The sequence below is a fragment of the Callorhinchus milii genome, unplaced genomic scaffold, assembly GCF_018977255.1.
Source record: "Callorhinchus milii isolate IMCB2004 unplaced genomic scaffold, IMCB_Cmil_1.0 Scaffold5, whole genome shotgun sequence".
In the NCBI taxonomy this organism is placed as follows: domain Eukaryota; kingdom Metazoa; phylum Chordata; class Chondrichthyes; order Chimaeriformes; family Callorhinchidae; genus Callorhinchus; species Callorhinchus milii.
Genome location: NW_024704746.1, coordinates 49,361,665 through 49,382,511, shown reverse-complemented (window position 1 = coordinate 49,382,511; position 20,847 = coordinate 49,361,665). Strand labels below are relative to the sequence as shown.

The following is a 20,847-nucleotide window of genomic DNA, read 5'->3' as shown; positions in this document are numbered from 1 at the left end:
GCGCTTCACAGAATATACTGTAAAGTGAATTGACTGTATATTTGTGGGCGAACGCGGCAGCCAATTGCGCACAGCAATGTCCCACAAACAGTCGTAGATTGAAAATGACCAATTTATTATTGTTTTTGGTTTTGGAGGGATTATTATTAGGCTCTGTGTGGAGCAAGGAAACTTGCCCAAGGTTTCGCCCTGCCTGGAATTGAACTCAGGTCTCTCGCTTGCAAAGCGAGTGCTCTAACCACTGAGCTACAGTGGCTGAAGGCCCACCCACCAATGGTGGGGCAGGCGAGGTGGGGAACATGGAGCAGGCAAAGTCCACTGAGCGGAGGGAGTGGGAAGGTTGGTAGGGGGTTACAAGGTCGCAGAGGTAAGGGGAAGCAACACCTTGGAGGGCTTTGAAAGTGAGTACCAGGATTTTGAACTGTATCCTCTATGTGATGGGAAGCCAGTGAAGTCGGGCGAGGATGGTGGTGAGGGAGAGGACACGAGCTTCAGAGTTCTGGATGGTATGCAACTTATGGAGGGAGGAGTTGGGGAAGCTGAGCAGCAGGGAGTTTGCATGGTCGAGCCTGGATGTTATGGATGCGTGTATGAGGCTCTTGGCGGCCTGTGGTGTGAGATAGTGGCAGAGCCGGGTGAATGTTACGGAGGTGGGGGAAGGACATGGCATGGATATGGGGTAGAAAGGATAGTTGTGTACCAAACAAGACGCCAAAGTTGGCTTAGTAAGATGGAGTGTGCATCCTTGGATGATGATGCTGTCAGTGCCTGAGGTGTGGAGGTGCTGACGGGAGCCAATCAGGGTCTTGGTCTTGTTGACATTCAAATGTAGAAAGTTAGCTCTCATCCAGGACTTGATGTATGATAGACATTCTGTCAAGACAGCAGTGGTCCTGGAGTCAAGGGTGGAGGCAGAGAGATAGAGTTGAAATTGATCCCATGTCTGCGGATAATGTCACCAAGAGGGAGCATATAGATATCGAAAAAGACCGGACCAAGGACAGAGCCCTGTACCTAATAGGTTTGCAGGATGCTTCCCCACCCAAGAGAGAGTGCCAGCAAAGGTGGAATTGTCAGTCTGGTTCGGAGACTGTTAAATATGATAGTGTGTCAGATTCACTAACCATGAAGAAAATTATTCAAGTCATATTGATCCTCAAGGATGAAGGAGGAGGGGGTGCTGGATGTAACATTACTGCAAAGTGTAGTGAATGTTTTTCTAGGCTAACAGGGCACCCAATTTGGGCAAAGTAATATCCCACAAACAGCTATGGGGATTGTTGGCCAGGACCCCGGCAGAAACTCCCTTCTCTTTTAAGCTCAAAGTCTCCGATGTGAGGCTTGAACCCGCAACTTCTTCATGACCCAGGAGAGAGAGTGCTACCAATTGGGCTAGGCTTTGTGCATGAGCTGAATAATCCTCTCTTTAACAACTCTATTTCTTGTGCATCCACTATTGGGAGAAGGAACAGGAAAATTCTCAACACATATTAACCCAAACCTTTGCAAACAGTAATGTATTCACGTACTGGACTGTCCAATGTCTCCACCTAGTGGACAAGCAGAGTGTAACCACATGGAGAAAGAAAATTATCTGAAGAGTTGTTGGCCACTGGGAAAAACCCAGCCAACAATCATCCAGCTAAAGTGTTCTTTCTTCCTGTCCAACCAACATCATGGCATCATTAGCATACACCTGAACAGACACAAATGGGTCCATGGTTTAACGTGTAATCCGAAGGATAGTACCTCCACCAATGTAGCACTGCATTGAAGAGAGTCAGCCTGGACTGTGAATTCAAAGTCCTGATATAGAGGCCTGAACTGGCATTTTAAAATTAAGATAAAACTGGATGTGGACCTAGGCAAGATGGGGGACATTTCATCGGAATCTGGAAACAGGGATTAAAAAAAAAGAGAATAAAAACATAACAATCCACGCTGGGCGGCATCCCAGAGCACTTAACAATGGTGGAGTCCGATGCTGAGCCAGGGGAAGGGGAAGGTGCTCATAAGCACGGACAAAGAGGAAGGTCTTCAGGCGCAACCTGAAAATGGGGAAGGAGGGGGCAAGGTGAAGGGACTGAGGGAGGGAGTTCCATAGCTTCGGGCACAGTGGAGGATTCGAGGGATGAGGAGGAGGCCGGAGCCGGTAGAGCAGAGGCAGTGGGTAGTGCTGTGAGGAGAGAGAAAGTTGGAAGGATGGGGTGAGGTGGTGGGGGGTGCCAAGGTGTGGAGAGATTTAAACACTAGAATGAGGATCTTGAAGTCGATCCGCTCTGTGCCAGGAAACCAGTGGAGTTTGGCAAGGACAACAGCAACAAAATCACATTTTTTCATAGTGCCTTTCACATCAGGAGGAAGTCCCAAGGCATTGGACAATCAGTGTTTCAGACCCTGAGCTGGGGGTTAGGATCAGGGAGGGTGGAGGGCAGGGGTGAAGCAGAGTGATCAAAGGTACGGATGAAGAGGAGGGTCTTGAGATGGATCTTGAAGGAGGCAAGGGAAGGGGCGAGGTGGAGGGACTGCAGGATGGAGTTCCAGAGGGTAGCGGCATAATGGCTGAAGGCCTGCCCACCAATGCTGGGGTGGGCGAGGTGAGGAACGTGAGGAGGTGAGGTGAGAACCTGCTGAGCGGAGGGAGCAGGTAGGTTGGTAGGGGGTTAGGAGGACGCAGAATTATGGGGGAGCAAGGCCGTAGAGGGCTTTGAAGGTAAAGAACAGGATCTTGAACTGTATCCTCTGAGTGATGGGAAGCCATCGGAGTCGGATGAGGATGGGTGTGATAGGGTCACGGAGCCTGGTGCAAGAGAGGACACGGGCTGCAGAGTTCTGGATAATCTGCAGCCTATGGAGGGAGGAGTTGTTGAGGCCAACAAGCAGGGTGTTTGCATAGTCAAGCAATCGGGGTGCGGAGTTGAGTGTGGGTGAGAATGTGGGCGGCGGAGTTTTGGATGAATTGAATTTTGTGAATAATTGAGGAGGGGAGGCTGGCAAGGAGAGCATTTCAATAGTCCAGGTAAGACGTGATGAAGGCGTGGACAAGTGATCTGCAGCTTGTGGAGTGAGGTATTGTTGGAGACGGGCAATGTGGCGGAGGTGAAGGAAAGCAGTTCTGGCAGGGACCGGATGTGGGGATCAAATCTGACACCTAAGTTGTGCACAGGTTCAGAGAGTTTTAAGGACAGATCAGATAGGAACCGAGGAACAGAAGATATCAACGGGAGCCAAAGAGTATGGCTTCTGTCTTGTTGACGTTTAACTACAAAAAATTTGTGCTCATCTAGGCCTTGAAGTTTGTCAGCCATACTGACAGAACATTAGAGGACTGGGGGTCGCAACTGGAGGAGGAAAAGTAGAGTTGAGTGTCATCCGCATACATGTGGAAGCTAATCCCATGTCTGTGGATGACATCACCAAGAGGGAGCATATAGATGAGGAAGAGAAGGGGGCCAAGGATGGAGAGCGCCATGGGGACAAGGAGGCAGAGGGACCTCTGGTCACAGATAGAGAGGACATCGTTTGTGACTTTCACAAGTGCTATCTCTGTACTGTGGGCAGGTTGGAACCCGGACTGGAGGGGTTCGAGTAGGGAGTGAAGGGAGAGGTGTGCACAAAGTTGGTTGGCAACAATGCATTCGAAAGCTTTGGCCAGGAAGGGCAGATTTGAGATAGGATAGTGCACGATGTTGGGGGATTGAGGGTAGGTTTTTCAAGGAGTGGGGTGATGATGACTATTTTGAGTGGGAGTGGTACTGATCCTGAGGAAACAGACTGATTAATGGTGTCTGCTAGTAGTGGGCAGAGGAGGGGAAGCTTGGTGGGGAGGGGGTCAAGGCAGCAGGATGTGGGTTTCATTAGGATGATGATGAGAGGGAGGAAGGAGAGATGTGGGCAAAGGAATGTAGGATGGGGGCTGTGCTATGAGCTGGGGGGGAGGGGGGGGTGAAGGAGACGGAATGGTGTCAGGGTGGGGTGATTTGTAGGGGACATGGGGCAGGAGAATGAGGCTGCCCGGTGGATAATAATAATAATAATAATCCTTGCATTTGATATAGCACTTTTCACGTCGGGAGGATGTCCCAAAGCGCTTCACAGAACACACTGTAAATAATAATAATAATAATCCTTGCATTTGATATAGCGCTTTTCACATCGAGAGGACGTCCAAAGCGCTTCACAGAATACACTGTAAAGTGAATTGACTGTATATTTGTGGGCGAACGCGGCAGCCAATTGCGCACAGCAATGTCCCACAAACAGTCTTAGATTGAAAATGACCAATTTATTATTGTTTTTTGTTTTGGAGGGATTATTATTAGGCTCTGTGTGGAGTAAGGAAACTTGCCCAAGGTTTCGCCCTCTGCCTGGAATTGAACTCAGGTCTCTCACTTGCAAAGTGAGTGCTCTAAACACTGAGCTACAGGACTCCACCGAGTCACCGATGGCTTCTATTTTAGAAGTAAGGAAGTCCATGACTTCTTCACACTTGGTGTTTGATGTAATGATTGAGGGGGGGTGCACAGAGGAGGTGGTCGATGGTGGAGACTAGGATTTTTGAATTATTTTTAATCTCCAGAATGATTTTTGGATAGTGTGCAGTTTTTCCTTGCAAGAGGGAGCAGATGAAGGTGTGAAGGTCCTTGAGCCACAGCTGGCGGTGAACTGTGAGGCTGGATTTCTGCCACCTGCGCTTGAGCAACCGGGTTTGTGATTTTAGGGAGCGGAGATATCTGTTGTACCTGGGGGACCTGGTGGGTTTGGAGATGGTCCTGGATTTCAGGGGGACAATGAGTTGAAGGTGGAGGAGAGGCGATCATGGAGCAGCTTGACGGCTGCATTAGGGTTGCTGTGGGTGGAAGGCCAGAGGGAGAGGCGGTCTAAGGATGAGATTTGTGAGGTATCTTTTTGATCGGCGGAAAAGGATGGTGAAGGGCTTGATGGAGGGGAGGGGGAATGGAGCGGGAGTCAAGGAAATTGGCTGAGTTGGCCTTGTCTGTGATAGACAGACCGGAGTTATCTAAGCCATTGGTGATAACAAGGTATAAGGGGTGACCACGGTTGTGGGTCTGGGAGTTTATATGGAGGGTGAGATTTAGGGTGGAGAGGAGTGCAGTGAAGTCAGAGGAAGTGGGGCAGGAAGAGTTGAGATGAAGGTTGAAATTGACCATGATGAACAGATATTCAATGCAGAGAGACAGGGATGAGAGGGGAGAGATGTCCGTGAGGAAGGAGCCAGGATGGTTTGGGAGAGCCGTAATGCAAGGAGGGTTCTGAAGGAGAGAAAGGAGGGATGGTAGACAGTGAGGTGCTCGAGAGAAGGGAAGCAGCCAGAGGAATAGGGGATAGGATAAAGGAGGTTTGGGAGATGAGGGCCGTCAAGATGGTTGGAGCAGGGGTTAATAATAATAATCCTAATAATCCTTGCATTTGATATAGTACATTATCACGTCTTCTAGATGTCTCAAAGCACTTCACAGAATATACTGTAAAGTGAATTGATTATACTTTGTGGGTGAAACGCGGCAGCCAAGTGCACACAGCAGCATACAAACAGATGTGGATTGAGTGACCAAATCATTATTGATTTTCCTTCAGGGATTATTATCAGGTGTGTGGTGTAAGGAAACTTACCCAAGGTTTTGCCCTGCCAGGAATCGAACACAGGTATCTTGCTTGTGAGGTGAGTGCTCTAACCAGAGCTAAGGACAGCTGCAGGACACCACTCCACAGGTTCTGATGGAATGTATAACGTGGGGCTTTGATCGGGGGATAGGGTCACTGGGGGACAGTCAGGTGTCTGTGAGTCCTTGGATGTCAATATTCTCATCCAGGATGAGGTCATGGATGATGGGGTCTTTGTTTGAGAGGGAGCAGATGATTTGAAGGGCAATGCAGGTAGGGGCTCTGATGGGATTGGATGCTGGGGGAGGGGTTTAGGGGATTGCAGGTTGTGGTGGGAGAGTGACCGTGGAGTTTGAGGGAGGAGAGTTGTGAAGAGTGTGGATGTGGATGAGGGGTTTGCCTTAAGGATGCGGAAGAGGTTCTTACGTAATGAGTAGGTGATGGGGCAGTTGGGGTGGCTGCTCTGGGCCAACCAACGATGGGTGCCGCAAAATATTGAGGGATATGGTGGGATGGTGAGATTAGAGGGATTCCTGCCTGAATTGTACATACATTCCATCACTTTTCCTCACTATCTCCCCTGCTCTCGTAGAAAAAGCCTTGATCTAGCCAGTCTCTTTCCATTTATAGAAAATCTCAGTCGTGTTATTTATGGCACGCATGCTTATTTACGTTATTCTCACTTACCTGTGGCTCAACACAGCGACAACCAGGGCTTAATGCATGTGTTCACAAAACAATTGAAAATGGAAGAGATTGTTTGAATCTAGAATAACGGAAAGGTTGTAGGCTCAAGCTCCACATCGTGTTTGGGATCACATTGTCTATGCTGACACTCCAGGGCAGTGGGGGGTGGGCAGGGGGAGGGGGGTTGAATTGTCAGACAATTTAAAAAGTGAGGGGAGTTTTTACCCCAAATGAAACCCCTCCAAAATAAAATTGGTAACTCCATGGATATTTGTGGGACATTGCTGTTCGCCAATTGGCTGCCAATCAGCAATTGGACTTTCAGCTAATCTGTTACAAGTCTTTGGAAAGCTATGCTGGAGTCCTTTTGCCTGGCTACTTCCTGCGCCTTCGGTCATCTTCCCCCACCCTACCCCCAGCTCTCCCAAATCCAACCCTCGGCCTGGGTGAAAACCCGCGACTATCCAGCGTTTTGGGATGTCCTCCTGACATGAAAGTGCAATATAATTGCAGTTTGTTCTTCTTGCCCACAAAATAGAAATATTCACGCCACATTATATGTGGTGAGGCATTTTGAGATATCTCACTATTGTGATAAGGCATATATCGGATGCAAGGATTATTATTAAATTTGACCGGGGGATCGGGGGCAAGTTTGGCAGGATAACCGAGAGAACAAGTTTTCGGAATCAGCAACGATCTGTACATCCAAATACACTGCACAGTCTATTTTTCAATCCATTCTTCAATTAGTCTCAAGTTTGTTTGTATTCACAGGGCAGTAATCTGTGCAGCCACTGTTGTCTGCCTGAGTCTCTTCTGAAAGAATAGCACGATTGATGTGAGATAGTAAAACATTTGATTGAACAGAAATATTTATTGAATACACATATGTTGTAAAATGCTAGTTCTTGGATTTAGAGTAAATATGGTCGCAGAGATTCTGGTTCTGTGGCACATCTCTAAGGCCAGCTTAGAGTGGTCTTTTTGAAGTCAGCATACGTCTTCTTTAATCCATATTTCCTAAGAACGGGGATACATGAGAATAAAAATGTCTTCAGAAACTCACAAAGCCATGCATGTTTTTAGAATAAGAGACGGTTCGGATATTTACATAATCTGAAGGAGAAAGGCAGTGAATTATAGCTGTTTTTAATCCCTCTGCCAGTTAATTCCAAATGTAATGGTAGCTTTGGGAGAGAGGAAGGAGGGGAGAGGTGGGCCAAGTGACTGAAAGTTCGGCAGCTGATGGAAGAGCAGAGTGAGTGGGGGCACGAAGCAGGCTGGAGTAGAGCAGTCACAGGAGATCACAGAGGTACATCGAGAACAGGCTTTGGAGGCTGAGAAACGAGAAAAGAATACAGAGAAAAGCAGGGAGAGAGAGACAGAGCAAGAAGACAGAAAGACACACGCACACACACACAAAGTCAGAAAAGCAGAGAGAGACAGTGTTTAGAGAACATTCTCTGAACCCCCACAACATGAGGTGCTAACGAATCTGGTTACATGATCGTCTAATTTCAATTTGAAGTAAAATCAGGAAGAAACCAGAGCCCAGTGGTTATCCAACACTCCTGGAGGGCGCTATATAAATGCAAGTTGTTGTGTTATTATTGTAACAGGACGTAATTTCTATAAAAGCTGTGAAATCCAGAGCAGAAAATCCTTCCTCCTAACTGTGACTTGCAACCCTGGTCTACCTGTCGGTTTCCCAGAAATATAGCACTGCGTTAACTTTCGTGTGGAAATGCAGAGAGGGCTACAACTAACCCAGCTGCCCCATTTGGTGAACCTACCAGCTTTAACACAACAGGCCTCAAAATCACTGAGACCAGCACAGCGAGCAGCACCCTAGCCGGTGGAGAATGATGGAGGGAGGCCACTGTGCAGTCAGTATGACACCGCTAATCCACTTTCTGTAACTCTCATTGTGCTAACTCTCATTGTGCCTTCGCAGAATAGACAAATCATTGCAATCTACAAAGTGTAATGCCCAACCATCTGAATGCCACCGGGCAGGTAATCGAGGAATGTGCACCTGATGCTTCCATCCCATCTTGCACTACTATCATTGGGAACCTGCTGAGGATGGTCCAGGGTTTCCAACCCTTTTCACATCCTTCATGGCTCCTTGCTTCTTTAAGGGATTACCCAACCTGTAATGAGATTCAGAAGGTCGGAGAAAGATGCGAGGTTAGGGGTGCAAGCCTCGGGGCTGTTTGGCACATTAACCTGTACCTTTCTCCAGGATCCCTGTAGTCCTGTAGCTCAGTGATTAGAGCACAAGCAAGATGCCTGGGTTTGTTTTCCGGCAGGGCAAAATATTGGGCAAGTTTCCTTACTCCACATACCTCTGTTTAACTAGCAGGAAGTAGGAACTCGGATGTTAGTCGATTGGCGAGTCGCTTTTCCAGGGGTAATAATTCCTCCAAAAAATAATAGTAATAAATTGGTCACTTCATACCACGACTGTTTGTGGGACACTGCTGTGCGCAATTGACTCAATTCACTTTACAGTATATTCTGTGAAGCGCTTCGAGATGTCTCCAAAGGTGTGATAAGATGCGACATCAAATGTAAGGATTATTATTATTAAAAAAATCAGATGCTATTCATTGACCGAGCAATACTAGACAACACAAAATAAAATTACATTTAAATAGTAATTTTTACATTAGGAAATGTCCCAAGGCACTTAACACACCCAATGTAAAAGTGGCTGGCACCCGAGCTGTGGGTTGGGAAGCAAAAGATGCCCAAAGACACGGTCAAAGAGGAAGCCCAAAGGTCTTGAAACAGCCCTTGAGGTGGAAGGGGGGAGGGGCGAGTCAGAAGGACTCCTGGATGGAGAGAGTCAGGACAGATAAGATCAAACCCCGACCACCATCACTGTCTCCATCCATTCCTAGATAATTCTACATCCTAAAATGGACAAGACGGAAGCCATTATTATGAGTAGTGTGCAGTTTATACAACACTCTTCCTCCAGTATCCTCACTTGTACCAAGCTCTACATGCCCATCATGCCAATCCTCATCAGGCTCCACCGGCTCTGAACGGATTAACTTCAAGCTCCTCACCCTCACCTACAAATCCCTTCATCTCCCTACCTCTCTCCTCTTCCCATTTCCTTTGCTTAGCTAACACAGGCTAAGTATTAGCTGAGCAAAGGGCATGGACAGAGGAGACAAGCACGTCTCCTCCACGCCACCATTGGTGGCTGAGCCTTCACGCCCTGTGATGACATCTTGTTGCCTTGAGGTGAAAAACACAAACCCAAATAAAGCGGGTACTTACGCCTCAATCTTGAACGTTTCAAGGGTGATCTGGTTTTTAGCAGTTCCTATCGGTGACTCATCAAAGTCTGTTATCCCCAGTGTTTTGAAAGCTGAAAAGATTCCAAAGTAGGGATGAACGTTGAGCCATTGGGCCACTGGAATCCCCACACAGAACAGATGCAGACATTGATATGACTTGTTGGAAAGTGATGGAAAAAGCTGCTGCGTGTCAAGAACTTGGTCACCTTACCTTCTAAACACCCTGAGCCATCAATAAAGTAGCAGAAATTATAAATAGACACCATCTCCGCCAAGTGAGAGGAGACCCCCGTGCCCCTCTCGAGGGTTCAACTCACTCCGAAGAGGCACTGCATAATACAATTCAATTTTACATTTATACAGCTTCTTATATGTCAGCAAGATGTCCTAAGGTGCTTGACAATCCTGACCTGGCAACCGAGCTGAGGGTAGAAGCTGAGGGGTTGGGAGCTGAGGGAGGTGGGAGTCGACGAAGGTGGGGAAAACTGACCAAAGGTGGGGTCGAAGAGGAAGGTCATCAGACAGATCTTGAAAGAAATGAGGAAGAGTCAGAGGGACTAATCATATAATAATCCTTGCGTTTAAAATAGCTGTTTATTATGTCGTTGGGACATCTCAAAGCGCCACAAATCCACCTTGCTGCTTGATCTTGGACTTGCAAATGGAGGAAAGAGAGTGAGTGTGTGCGTGTGAGAGAGGGGTGGCGGAGGGTGAAAGGAGAGAGAGTTTGGGTGTGTGAGTGAAAGACTGGGTGAATGCACTGGAGTGAAGACAGAACTTGCTGGTCCCAAGTGAGCTGCCCTGGATATTAACCATACCTTCTACATACTGTGCCTGGGTGATAAAACCTTGCTTTGTGGTGTCAAGGATGCCGTATATAGCAACCAAGTTTGAATCGTCAAATAAGCAGGGATAGCGCTCAGAGTACAAGTCTCTGACTGTCATCACATTTTCCAGTTCAGTGATCAAAAACTCCCGTGGGTTATCTATAAAATAAAATACATTGTCATCCAGTGGTTGATATCCCATCAGGTGGGGCAGTGCTCGCCATATCCCCTATTCCCAATATTCCCTGTAACCAAAGCACTCACCACCTCCAAATAACCCCTCCCCCGCTCTCTGGACCCCTCTCACTCCCCCCCCCCCCCCCCCCCCCCGCTCTCTGGACCCCTCTCACTCCCTCCCCGCTCTCTGGACCCCTCTCACTCCCCCCCCCCCCCCCCCCTCGCTCTCTGGACCCCTCTCACTCCCCCCCCTCCGCTCTCTGGACCCCTCTCACTCCCCCCCCCCCCCCCCGCTCTCTGGACCCCTCTCACTCCCCCCCCCCCCTCGCTCTCTGGACCCCTCTCACTCTCTGGACCCCTCTCACTCCCCCCAGGGCCGTGAAGCACAGTCACACTGGGTCCTGCATTCTCGCTCACTCTCTCATACACACACTCTCTCTCTATCACCTCTCTCACACTCTCTCTCTCTATCACCTCTTTCTCACTCTCTCTCTCTATCACCTCTCTCTCACTCTCTCTCTCTCTCCCGCACCTCTCTCACACTCTCTCTCTCTATCACCTCTCTCACACACTCTCTCTCTCTCTATCACCTCTCACATACTCTCTATCTCTCTCTCTATCACCTCTCACACTCTCTCTCTCTATCACCTCTCTCACACACTCTCTCTCTCTCTATCACCTCTCACATACTCTCTCTCTCTCTCTCTATCACCTCTCACATACTCTCTCTCTCTCTCTCTATCACCTCTCTCACACTCTCTCTCTCTATCACCTCTCTCTCTATCAGCTCTCTCACACTCTCTCTCTATCACCTCTCTCAAACACTCTCTCTCTCTCTATCACCTCTCACATACTCTCTCTCTCTCTCTCTATCACCTCTCTCACACTCTCTCTCTCTATCACCTCTCACACACTCTCTCTCTCTCTACCACCTCTCTCACACACTCTCTCTCTCTCTCTCTCACCAGGCCTGTGGTACAGTAACATGCTGGTCAGGTTCTCCAGCAGCTCCAGGACTTTATGTTCCCTCAGATAAGCCGAGGCCTCCTGCTCCCGAGGATCCTCCATGACTACCCGGCGTCTGCCAACCGCCTTCCCTAGCAACCGTCTCCAGGGTCCCCGCGCCTGCGCACTCACCCCGCCCCGCTGTCCGAACTCCGCGCCTGCGCACTCACCCCGCCCCGCTGTCCGGACCCCGCGCCTGCGCACTCACCCCGCCCCGCTGTCCGGACCCCGCGCCTGCGCACTCGGGCCCCACATTATCGCTGTTGTAAAACAATGGAAAAACTTTTCATGAAAAATAACTTTCTCTTCTTTACACCAGTGTCAAATGTCACCACGTTAGCTGTCCTGGTCATACCCCACCCCGGGTCAGCCACCAGACCCCCGGTCCGTTATCGCTACCAAACAGACACGGACGAGAAACCGAGGTCCAAACCCCTCGACGGACGTCGCCCGAGACCCCGGAGTATCTGCTTGTCAGACTCTGCCCATAGTCTTTGGCTCTCGTCAACGTCTAAAATCACACGGTTCTCACCTCCTCCACCTTCCCGACCTCCCCCTAAAACTCTCCGAACCCGTACGCAACCTCGGCGTCAGGTTCAACCTCCCAATTATCCTTCCTCCCCCACATCCGGTCCCTCACCAGCACCGCCTTCTGCCACCTCCGACGCTTCGCCCGTCTCCGCCAATACCTCTCTCCGAAAGCCGCTGAACCCCTGGTCCATGCCTTGTCACCTCTCGGCTGGACTATTCTAACGCCCTCCTCGCCGGTCTCCCATCCACTACTATCCATAAAATCCAGATCATTCAAAACTCTGCCGCCCGCATTCTCACCCGCACAAAACTCCGCTCCACGATTACCCCAGTCCTTGCCAGACTGCACTGGCTGCCTGTCCCAGAGAGGATCGACTTCAAGATCCTCACTCTTGTCTTCAAATCCCTCCACTTCTCTGCACCCCCCACCTCTCTGACCTCCTCTCTCCTCACAACAGTGCCCGTTGCCTTCACTCCACCAGGTCTGGCCTCTCCTTTTCCCCCGAATCCTCCACTCAACCATTGGCGGCCGTGCCTTCAGCCTCTATGCCCCGAGGCTCTGGAATTCCCTTCCTCACTCCCTTCGCCTCGCCCCCTCTCTTCCTATTTTCAGATCTCGGCTGAAGACCTTTCTTTTCACCCGTGCCTTTGGTCACCTTCTTCCCCCTCCCCCTGGTTTACTGTGAAGCACTCTGAGATGCCGTCCGGCGTGGAGGGCGCTATATAAATTCAAGTTGTTGCCTGGCAGCCATGAAGTGAACGGTTTTATATTGTGCATCAAATGCCACAATATCCTTCTTTGAAAAGGAAGTTTCTCTCAGAATTTTTTCTAGATTTCCTGTGATTTTACAGGGCTGAGGCGATCCAGCTATCAGAAAAGATCAGACAGGTTGGAATTTTTCTCTCTCGAGTTGAGATGATTGAGAGTTGACCTGATCGAAGTGTTTAAGATTATGAAAGGATTCGACAACAACAACAAGAACATTCCATTTATAGAGCGCCTTTCACGTCAGGAGGACGTCCCAAGGCGCTGTACAGTTGGGTCAAGACCCGAGCAAGGGGGAAATGGTCAGGGTGAGGGGAGGGAGGGGTGGGGACGAGGAGGGGGTAGAGAATCGAGAGGGGAGCTGAAGGCACGGTCAAAGAGAAAGGTCTTGAGACCGGCCTTGAAGGAGGAAAGGGAGGAGGCAAGGTGAAGGCACTGGGGGATGGAGTTCCAGAGCCTGGGGGCTGAGAGGCTGAAGGCCCGGCCACCAATGGTAGGGCGGTTGGGCGGGGGATGTGGAGCAGACCGGAGCCAGAGGAACGGAGGGTACGGGCAGGTAAGTAGGGGGATAGTAGGTCAGAGAGGTAGGAGGGAGCAAGGCCGTGAATGGCCTTGTAGGTGAGGATGACAAGGTGACGCCCATAAGTTTCGATAAGTTTGACGTCCATTGTGGGTAAAATTATGGGGACTTATTAAGGATGAAATCATGGAGCTTCTGGACAGAAATAAAATCATAAATGATAGCCAATATGGTTTCATGAAAGGAAGGTCTTGCCAATCAAATTTACTGGTTTTCTTTGATGGTATGAGCTTGATAAGGGCAAGGCCTTTGATACAGTTCTTCTTGAGAGGCTGGTACTGAAAGTAAGGAAAGCGGGAATCAATGGAGGTATATTATAGTGGATACACAATTGTGACCAGAAGAACCCAGAGGGTGGTGGTACAGGGAATATCAACAGACTGGGAAAATGTTACCAGTGGAGTTCCACAAGGGTCTGTTTTTAGGACCTCTTTTGTTTAATATTTTTATAAATGATCTGGAACTAGGAGTTGCAAGCACAATGTCTAAGTTTGCAGGTGACACCAATCTAATGAAGGTGGTAGATTGCAAAGCTGAACAAGAGAGGTTACAGGAGGATTTGAACATACCTAGGAAATTCAATGTGGAGAAATGTAAAGTACTTCACATGAGGACAAAAATCCTGGAAGGGACTATTATTTGAACAGAAGGAAAATAATATTTATGGAAAATGAAAAGGACCTGGGATCCTGATTGTCAATAAATTGAAGCTCTCCCAACAATTCTCTGTGGCAGTGAGTAAAGCAAACCAGATATTGGGATGTATCAAAAGATCAATAGCAAACTGAAATAGTGGGGTAATCCTGCCACTGTATAAATCATTGGTGAGACCATCCTGTGTACAGTTCTGGTCATCGCAGTACAGAAAGGATATTGGAGAAATCAAGAAGCTACAGAGGATGGCAACCAAAATGATTGAGGGAATGGAAGGACTGGACTATGAGGAGGAACTAAGTAAATTGGCCATGTTCACACTGGAAAAGAGAAGATTGAGAGGCGACATGATTGCTATTTTTCAGATTCTAAAGGGGCCAAACAATATAGATCATGACAGTCTGTTTCAACTTGTCCAGAATAGCGAAACACAGCCTGCGATTGAAGAGGATAAATTCAGAATCAAATCTACGGAAACACTATTTCAGTGAGTGAATAGTGAACCTGTGGAACAGGCTCCCTAGGAAGATGAAGCAGGAAGTGTTGATTCTTTCAAACACAAATTAGATAGTTTTCTTTTAGGAAATAACATTATGGAATATAGTACATCGGTAGTTTGGGACATATGTGTGTACGACTGCCAGAAAGGTGGAAGGTGAACTAGATTCTTGGACTTTTTTCATCTAGCATGTCTTATGTTTTTATGGTCCTATGTAATCCTGATTATTTTTGGGTCAGCCGAGTGTCTAACACATGCAGAGCCCCATCACTGAATTAAGAGTATCCAAACCAAACTGAGAATTTCTTGCATCTCACCTACACATAGGAATTTCTGTATTTGGAATGGAATGCACATTCTCTCCCCTGCACCCTGCGCACCCAATTCCGGAGAGTATTACATGCAGGTTGCCAAGAGCCAAGGCTTGAGGACGCAGAGTTGGGGTTACTGCAGGGTTTTAAACCCGTAGATTGCCATTGAGAGGGCACTGCTTGTCCAGAGAAGACCACTGTTAAAGCTATGGCTTGCAAATGAGCTGAGTGTGGAAGCGGTGCTGATGGGGAGTGTATGTAAAGGGTCACTGAACTTCAGAGTAAAATCCTGTGAAGCACTCAAGATGTTGTTCGAAGTGCAAGGAGCCGCATTCAATGTATTTATTTAAACCCTTTTCCTGTCTCTCCCCAGTTACACAGATACAGGATTAACCATCTGTCATTTTCCAATCACACACAGACAGAGGGTGCTTAACTATCTCCCTCCCCAACACACACACAGAGCGATTAACCCTCTTACTGTCTCCCCCGAGTCTCACACACACATATACAGTGATTGACCCTCTCTCTGACCTCATCCCGTCACACACTTGTGCACGTACACAGACAGCGATGATCACTCACTGCTCTCCCCAATACTGCACACAATACAGAAACACATTGCATGGCACAATTCAAAATGAGAAGGGAGTTTCTCTCCCGGTGTCCTTGCCATCAATTCCCCCAAACAAAATTGGTCACTCACTCCATGGTTGTTTGTAGGACAGTGCTGTGCGCAAACTGGCTGCCATGTTTCACCCACAAAATACTCCTTACAACAACAACTTGCATTTATATAGCGCCCTTCATGTAGGGTAATGTCTCAGCGTACTTAACAGTAACTAAGCACTTTGGGTGTCCTCCTAATTTGAAAGGAACTGTACCAAATGTAAGGATGATTATCATTGAATAATGTGACTGAATCTAATACACCAAGCGTTGGGCCATTGTTAAGTGTTCTGAGCGCCGCATGTTCACGCTGGAAAAGAGAAGATTGAGAGGCGGCATGATTGCTGCCTTTAAGATTCTAAAGGGGCAAAACAATATAGATCATGACGGCTGTTTCAACTTGTCCAGAATAGTAAAATGGAGGGTGCTCTATAAATGCAAGTTGTTGTTGTTTGCATAAAGTGTTGCTGCCATCTTGTGGTGAAAAAGGGAAATTGCAGCACAACACAGAAACCCAGCACAACACTGCACACAATTCAAACAAATTACAGTCGGTGAAGTCACGCAGAAGTCAGCCACCTCATTCTTTGTCGCTCTCCATCTCTCGCATTCTGTCTCTATCTCTGTCACTCTTGCTCTATCTTTCTCTCTCTCTCTTGCTGTGCATTTCTCTAACTTCTCCCTGTTAAAAAACTACTTTATTTTAATCTCTAGTGTCGCCATGTTTTTTCACAAATTACAATCACCACATCACAATCTGAGATGTGCCTAAATTGTATGGAATGTGAGAACTGTTATTATTAACAATAATTAAATATGCTTTTCCTACAAAATGCACAGTCACTCGACTACAGTAAATCCAGTGAAGTGTTTATGTACCTCCTTACAGTCCTGGATTGCATGGGGACTGTTCCGTTCCATTCGACACCTCAAAACCCGCTGACCTGGTTCCTAGTTTATTTATAATTTCCCGCATTAACCTTGAGAGAGGCCGGTGGGTGCATGCACTCAGCCCTGCTCCAATTTAATTCCAATTCAATTTAAACCGTTCTCATGTGGCTGGCATCTTGTTTGACCCTCAACTATCCTTTCTAACCCACATTCATGCCATAACCCATTCTGCCTTTCCTCAACATCCGCAACATCGCCCGGCTCTGGCACTGCCTCTCCCATCAGGCCGCCAAGACCCTCACCATCACGTCTAGGCTCGACTACGCTAACTCCCTGCTTGTTGGCCTTCCCAACTCTTCCCTCCACAAGCTGCAGCTCATCCAAACTCTGCAGCTCATGTCCTCTCCCACACCAGGTTCCGTGACCCTATCACCCCACGCTCGCCTGGCTGCACTGGCTCCCCCTCAGAGGATAGAGTTCAAAATCCTCGTCCTCACCTTCAAAGCCCTCCAGGGCCTTGCTCCTCCCTACTTCTGTGACCTGCTATCTCCATATCGACCTGTCCACTCCCTCTGCTCAGTGGGCTCCAGCCTGCTCCACATCACTCCCCTGACCAGCCCCACCATTTGGAACTCCGACCTACAGTCATTTCACCTCGCTCCCACCGTTGCCTCCTTCATGGCTCGTCTAAAGATCCTGCTCTTCAACCGGGCCTTTGGTCACCCTCCTACCCATAACCTCTCTGCCCTCTACCTCTCTTGATTCCAACCCCTCACGCAGCTCCAAATCCCTGACCGTCCCAATGCCTTGGGCCCCCTCCCGATGTGAAAGGCGCTATACAAATGTAATTTGTGGTGGTGGTGTATGCATGCACACAGCCAAGATTCCCAAGGCTCCTGATGTGAAAGGCTTTATCAAATTTCAAGGATTGCTATTATTAGAATTGAGGCTTGCATTAGCCCCCTCCTGGCGAAAATGTGTCACTGCATCATCCAGGACTCAGTCTGTAAGTCCCCCCCACCCACCGGGCCCCCACCATCCTGAATCCAACCCTAAGCTTACCTCTCCAGTGCCTTGAGACTTCTTAACCTCCCCGGTCTCTCCCTCAGACTTGCTAAATCTAGACGTCAGGCTTGATTCTCAACTGTCCTTGTGACAAGGATACTTTCTGCCACCTGTGCCATATTGCCCGTCTCCGACCGTACCTTGCACTCAACTTTTGTCACCTGAGAGTTGTGAATAATCTGTAGTTTATGGAGGGAAGAGTTGGGAAGTCCGGTGAGCAGGAAATTAATACAGTCAAGCCGGGATGCAATGAAAGCATGGATGATGGTTTCGGTGGCCTGAGGGAAGAGGCAGTGGCAGAGCTGGACGATGTTGTAGACGTGGTAAGGCAGAGAGGGTCATGCCACGCATGTGAGGTTTAAATGACAGTTGAGGGTCAAACAAGACACCTCGGTTCCTGACTGGCTCAGTGAGTGGAGTGTGCATCCATGGATGGTGATACTGTTAGTGCCTGAGGTGAGTTGGCGCTGACAGGAGCCAAGCAGGAGGGTCTTGATCTTGTCAGCCTTCAACTATAGGAAATTAGATGTCATACAGGACTTGATGTCTGACAGACATTCTGTCAGGATAGCAGAGGCCCTGGAGTCGAGGATGGGGGCAGAGACATAGAGTTGGGTGTCATCCGCATACATATGGAAATTAACCCCTTGGAATAGAGCAAGGCTGAAAGAGAGGGAGAGACCTGTAACAGACAGAAAGAAAGAGACAGAAAGAGAGACCCTGTAACCCCTGCAACAGAGAGAGCGAAAGAGGTCCTGTAACAGGGAGAGAGAGAGAGTGAGACCCTGTAACAGAGAGCGATCCTGTAACAGAGAGAGAGACCCTTTAACGAGAGACACTGTAATGGAGAGAGAGACCCTGTAACACACACAGAGAGAGCACGTGTAACAGAGAGAAAGAGAGAGAGACACTGTAACAGGGAGAGACACTGAGAGAGAGACCCTGTAACAGAGAGGCAAATCTTGTTAAGAGAGAGAAAGAAAAACTAGCAGAGAGAGAGAGAGAGCGAGACCATGTTAAAAGAGAGACCAGCCCTCTGTGATAGTCTCTAGTCCTGTTCCTGAATGACAACAACAACAAAATTACATTTATAGAGTGCCATTCACGTCCCAAAGCACTGAACAGTCAGGTGTCGGGGCCTGAGCATGAGGTGGTGTAGGGCTGAGGGAAGGCAGAGAGGTGGGAGGGCGACCAAAGGCATGGTCGAAGAGAACGGTCTTGAGACCAACCTTGAAGGATGCGAGGGAGGAAGCGAGGCGAAGGGACCATGGGATGGAATGTGGGGGCAGGGAGGCTGAAAGCCCGGCCACTGATGGTAGGACGGGTCGGGCGGGAGACATGGAGCAGACCGAAGCCCACTGAATGGAGGGAGTGGGTAGGGAGTCAGCAGGTCAGAGAGGTAGGAGGGGGCAAGGCCATGGTTGGCCTTGAAAGTGAGGATGAGGATCTTGAACTCGATTCTCTGGGGAATGGGGAGCCAGTGGAGTCGGGCGAGGGTGGGAGTGATGGGGTCACGGAGCCTGGTGCACGAGAGTACACGAGCTGCAGAGTTTAGGATGATCTGAAGTTTGTGAAGGGAAGAGTTGGGAAGGCCAATGAGGAGGGAGTTTCCGTAATCGAGCCTTGATGTGACGAATGTGTGGGTGAGGGTTTCAGCAGCCTGAGGGGTGAGGCAGAGACGGAGTCTGGCAATGTTGCAGAGGTGGTGGTAGGCAGATGCTGGTCATGGCGTGGATTTGGGGGAGAAAGGACAGTTCAGGGTCAAACAAGACACCCAGGTTCCTGACTGGCTTAGTGAGGTTGAGTGTGCAGCTGTGGATGCTGATGCTGCCAGTGCCTGAGGTGTGGAGGCGCTGGCGCGAGCCAATCAGGAGGGCCTCGGTCTTGCTGATGTTGAGTTGGAGAAAGTTGTCTCTCGTCCAGGACTTGATGTCGGACATGCAGTTGGTCAGGACACCAGTAGTCCTGGAGTTGAGGGTGGAGGCTGAACTCCTCCTACTCAACTCCTGTTAACCCTGCCAGCCAAGCCCCTAATGGGCAGTGTGGTGCTGGCTGGACAAACAGTGGAAAAGCTTGCCAGACAGTGCTCTCAATGGAAAGCTGTGCAGTTTTAGCTGGTTAAGCTATAGCAGTACCCCAACGCACACTCTGGGGACCCCAAGCCTTAGCTCTTGCCAACCTGTATCCAATACTTTCCAGAATTAAGTAAGCAGGATGTGTTCCACCAGGAAGAGAGTGCGTATTCTATTCCAACAATCTTTAGTTGGAATTTCCATGTGTTGCTGGGATGCATGGAATTCTCAGTTTGGTTTGGAGACTATTAGGGTGATGGAGTTTTACTTTTGTCAGACATCTGGCTGACCAAAAAGAAGGAAGTCAATGTTCAAACAATAGTTGGTGACCACAACAACTTGCATTTGTTGCGTCACTTTCTCTCTGTTACTCGGAGTGCTTGACAGTGGCAGAGCCCAACCCCAAGCCAGTGAGAGAGGGGAGATGACTGAAGGCACAGTCGAAGAGGAAAGTCTTCAGGATGGGATCTGAAGATGGGAAAGGAGAGGGCGAGGTGGAGGGATTGAGGCAGAGAGTTCCAGAGGTTCAGGGTGTAGTGGCTGAAAGCTTGGCCACTGATGGTGGAGCGGAGGGAATGAGGGACATGCAGGAGGCCAGGGCTGGCTAAGTAAAGGGAGTGGGTAGAAGAGAAGATGTGAGCAGGTCGGAGAGGTAGGGATCCCAGATACCGATAAGAATCACTAATTGTATGTTCAAGTCAATACCCTTTTGGATTTTGTCTGATGCTCTCGAGCCCCCTCTCTCTGTGCTGAGAGCTCTGCTCAGGGGTTATATCACCATCCACAGGTCTGAAGCAGTCTTGCTCCCCAACAAGTGCCAAGTAATAATATGGCTCTAGGTTTGTACACAGCCATGTTGTTCGGTTCGGATGTTTAAATGGAGGTCTCGGCTGTGCCCATTCAGATGGACATTAAAGGTTCCGCAGTGTTGCTGCAAAAGTGAAGGGAGTTTCCCTCGTGTCTTGGTGTTAAGATTACTGTAAACTCTCATGTCTGTCCAACGCTGTGGCATCATCAGCTCTCTGCAGACTCCACACCACACGGTGAAATTCACTATGAGCTGAGTAATGGCCAACAAGGGCATGTCTGAAACAGACATTTTGTCAGTGTTCTGCACGCTGTGTGTGTCAACACGCAGCTCCCACAGGGCAACAACAACAACAACAACAAG

At 48.8% G+C, this 20,847-nt stretch overlaps 1 protein-coding gene across 1 annotated transcript; it reads right to left on the bottom strand.

Moving 5' to 3' along the window:
- Nucleotides 1–7,169: 7,169 nt before the first annotated feature.
- On the bottom strand, nt 7,170–11,777 carry si:dkey-42p14.3 (EF-hand calcium-binding domain-containing protein 10). The gene is made up of 4 exons (XM_007898572.2): nt 11,599–11,777; nt 10,448–10,615; nt 9,610–9,700; nt 7,170–7,335 (listed from the first exon to the last, which is right to left on the bottom strand). The coding sequence occupies exons 1-4, from the start codon at nt 11,699–11,701 to the stop codon at nt 7,275–7,277; spliced, it is 423 nt and encodes a 140-aa protein (XP_007896763.1). The 5' UTR covers nt 11,702–11,777; the 3' UTR covers nt 7,170–7,274.
- Between the last annotated feature and the right edge of the window lie 9,070 nt (nt 11,778–20,847).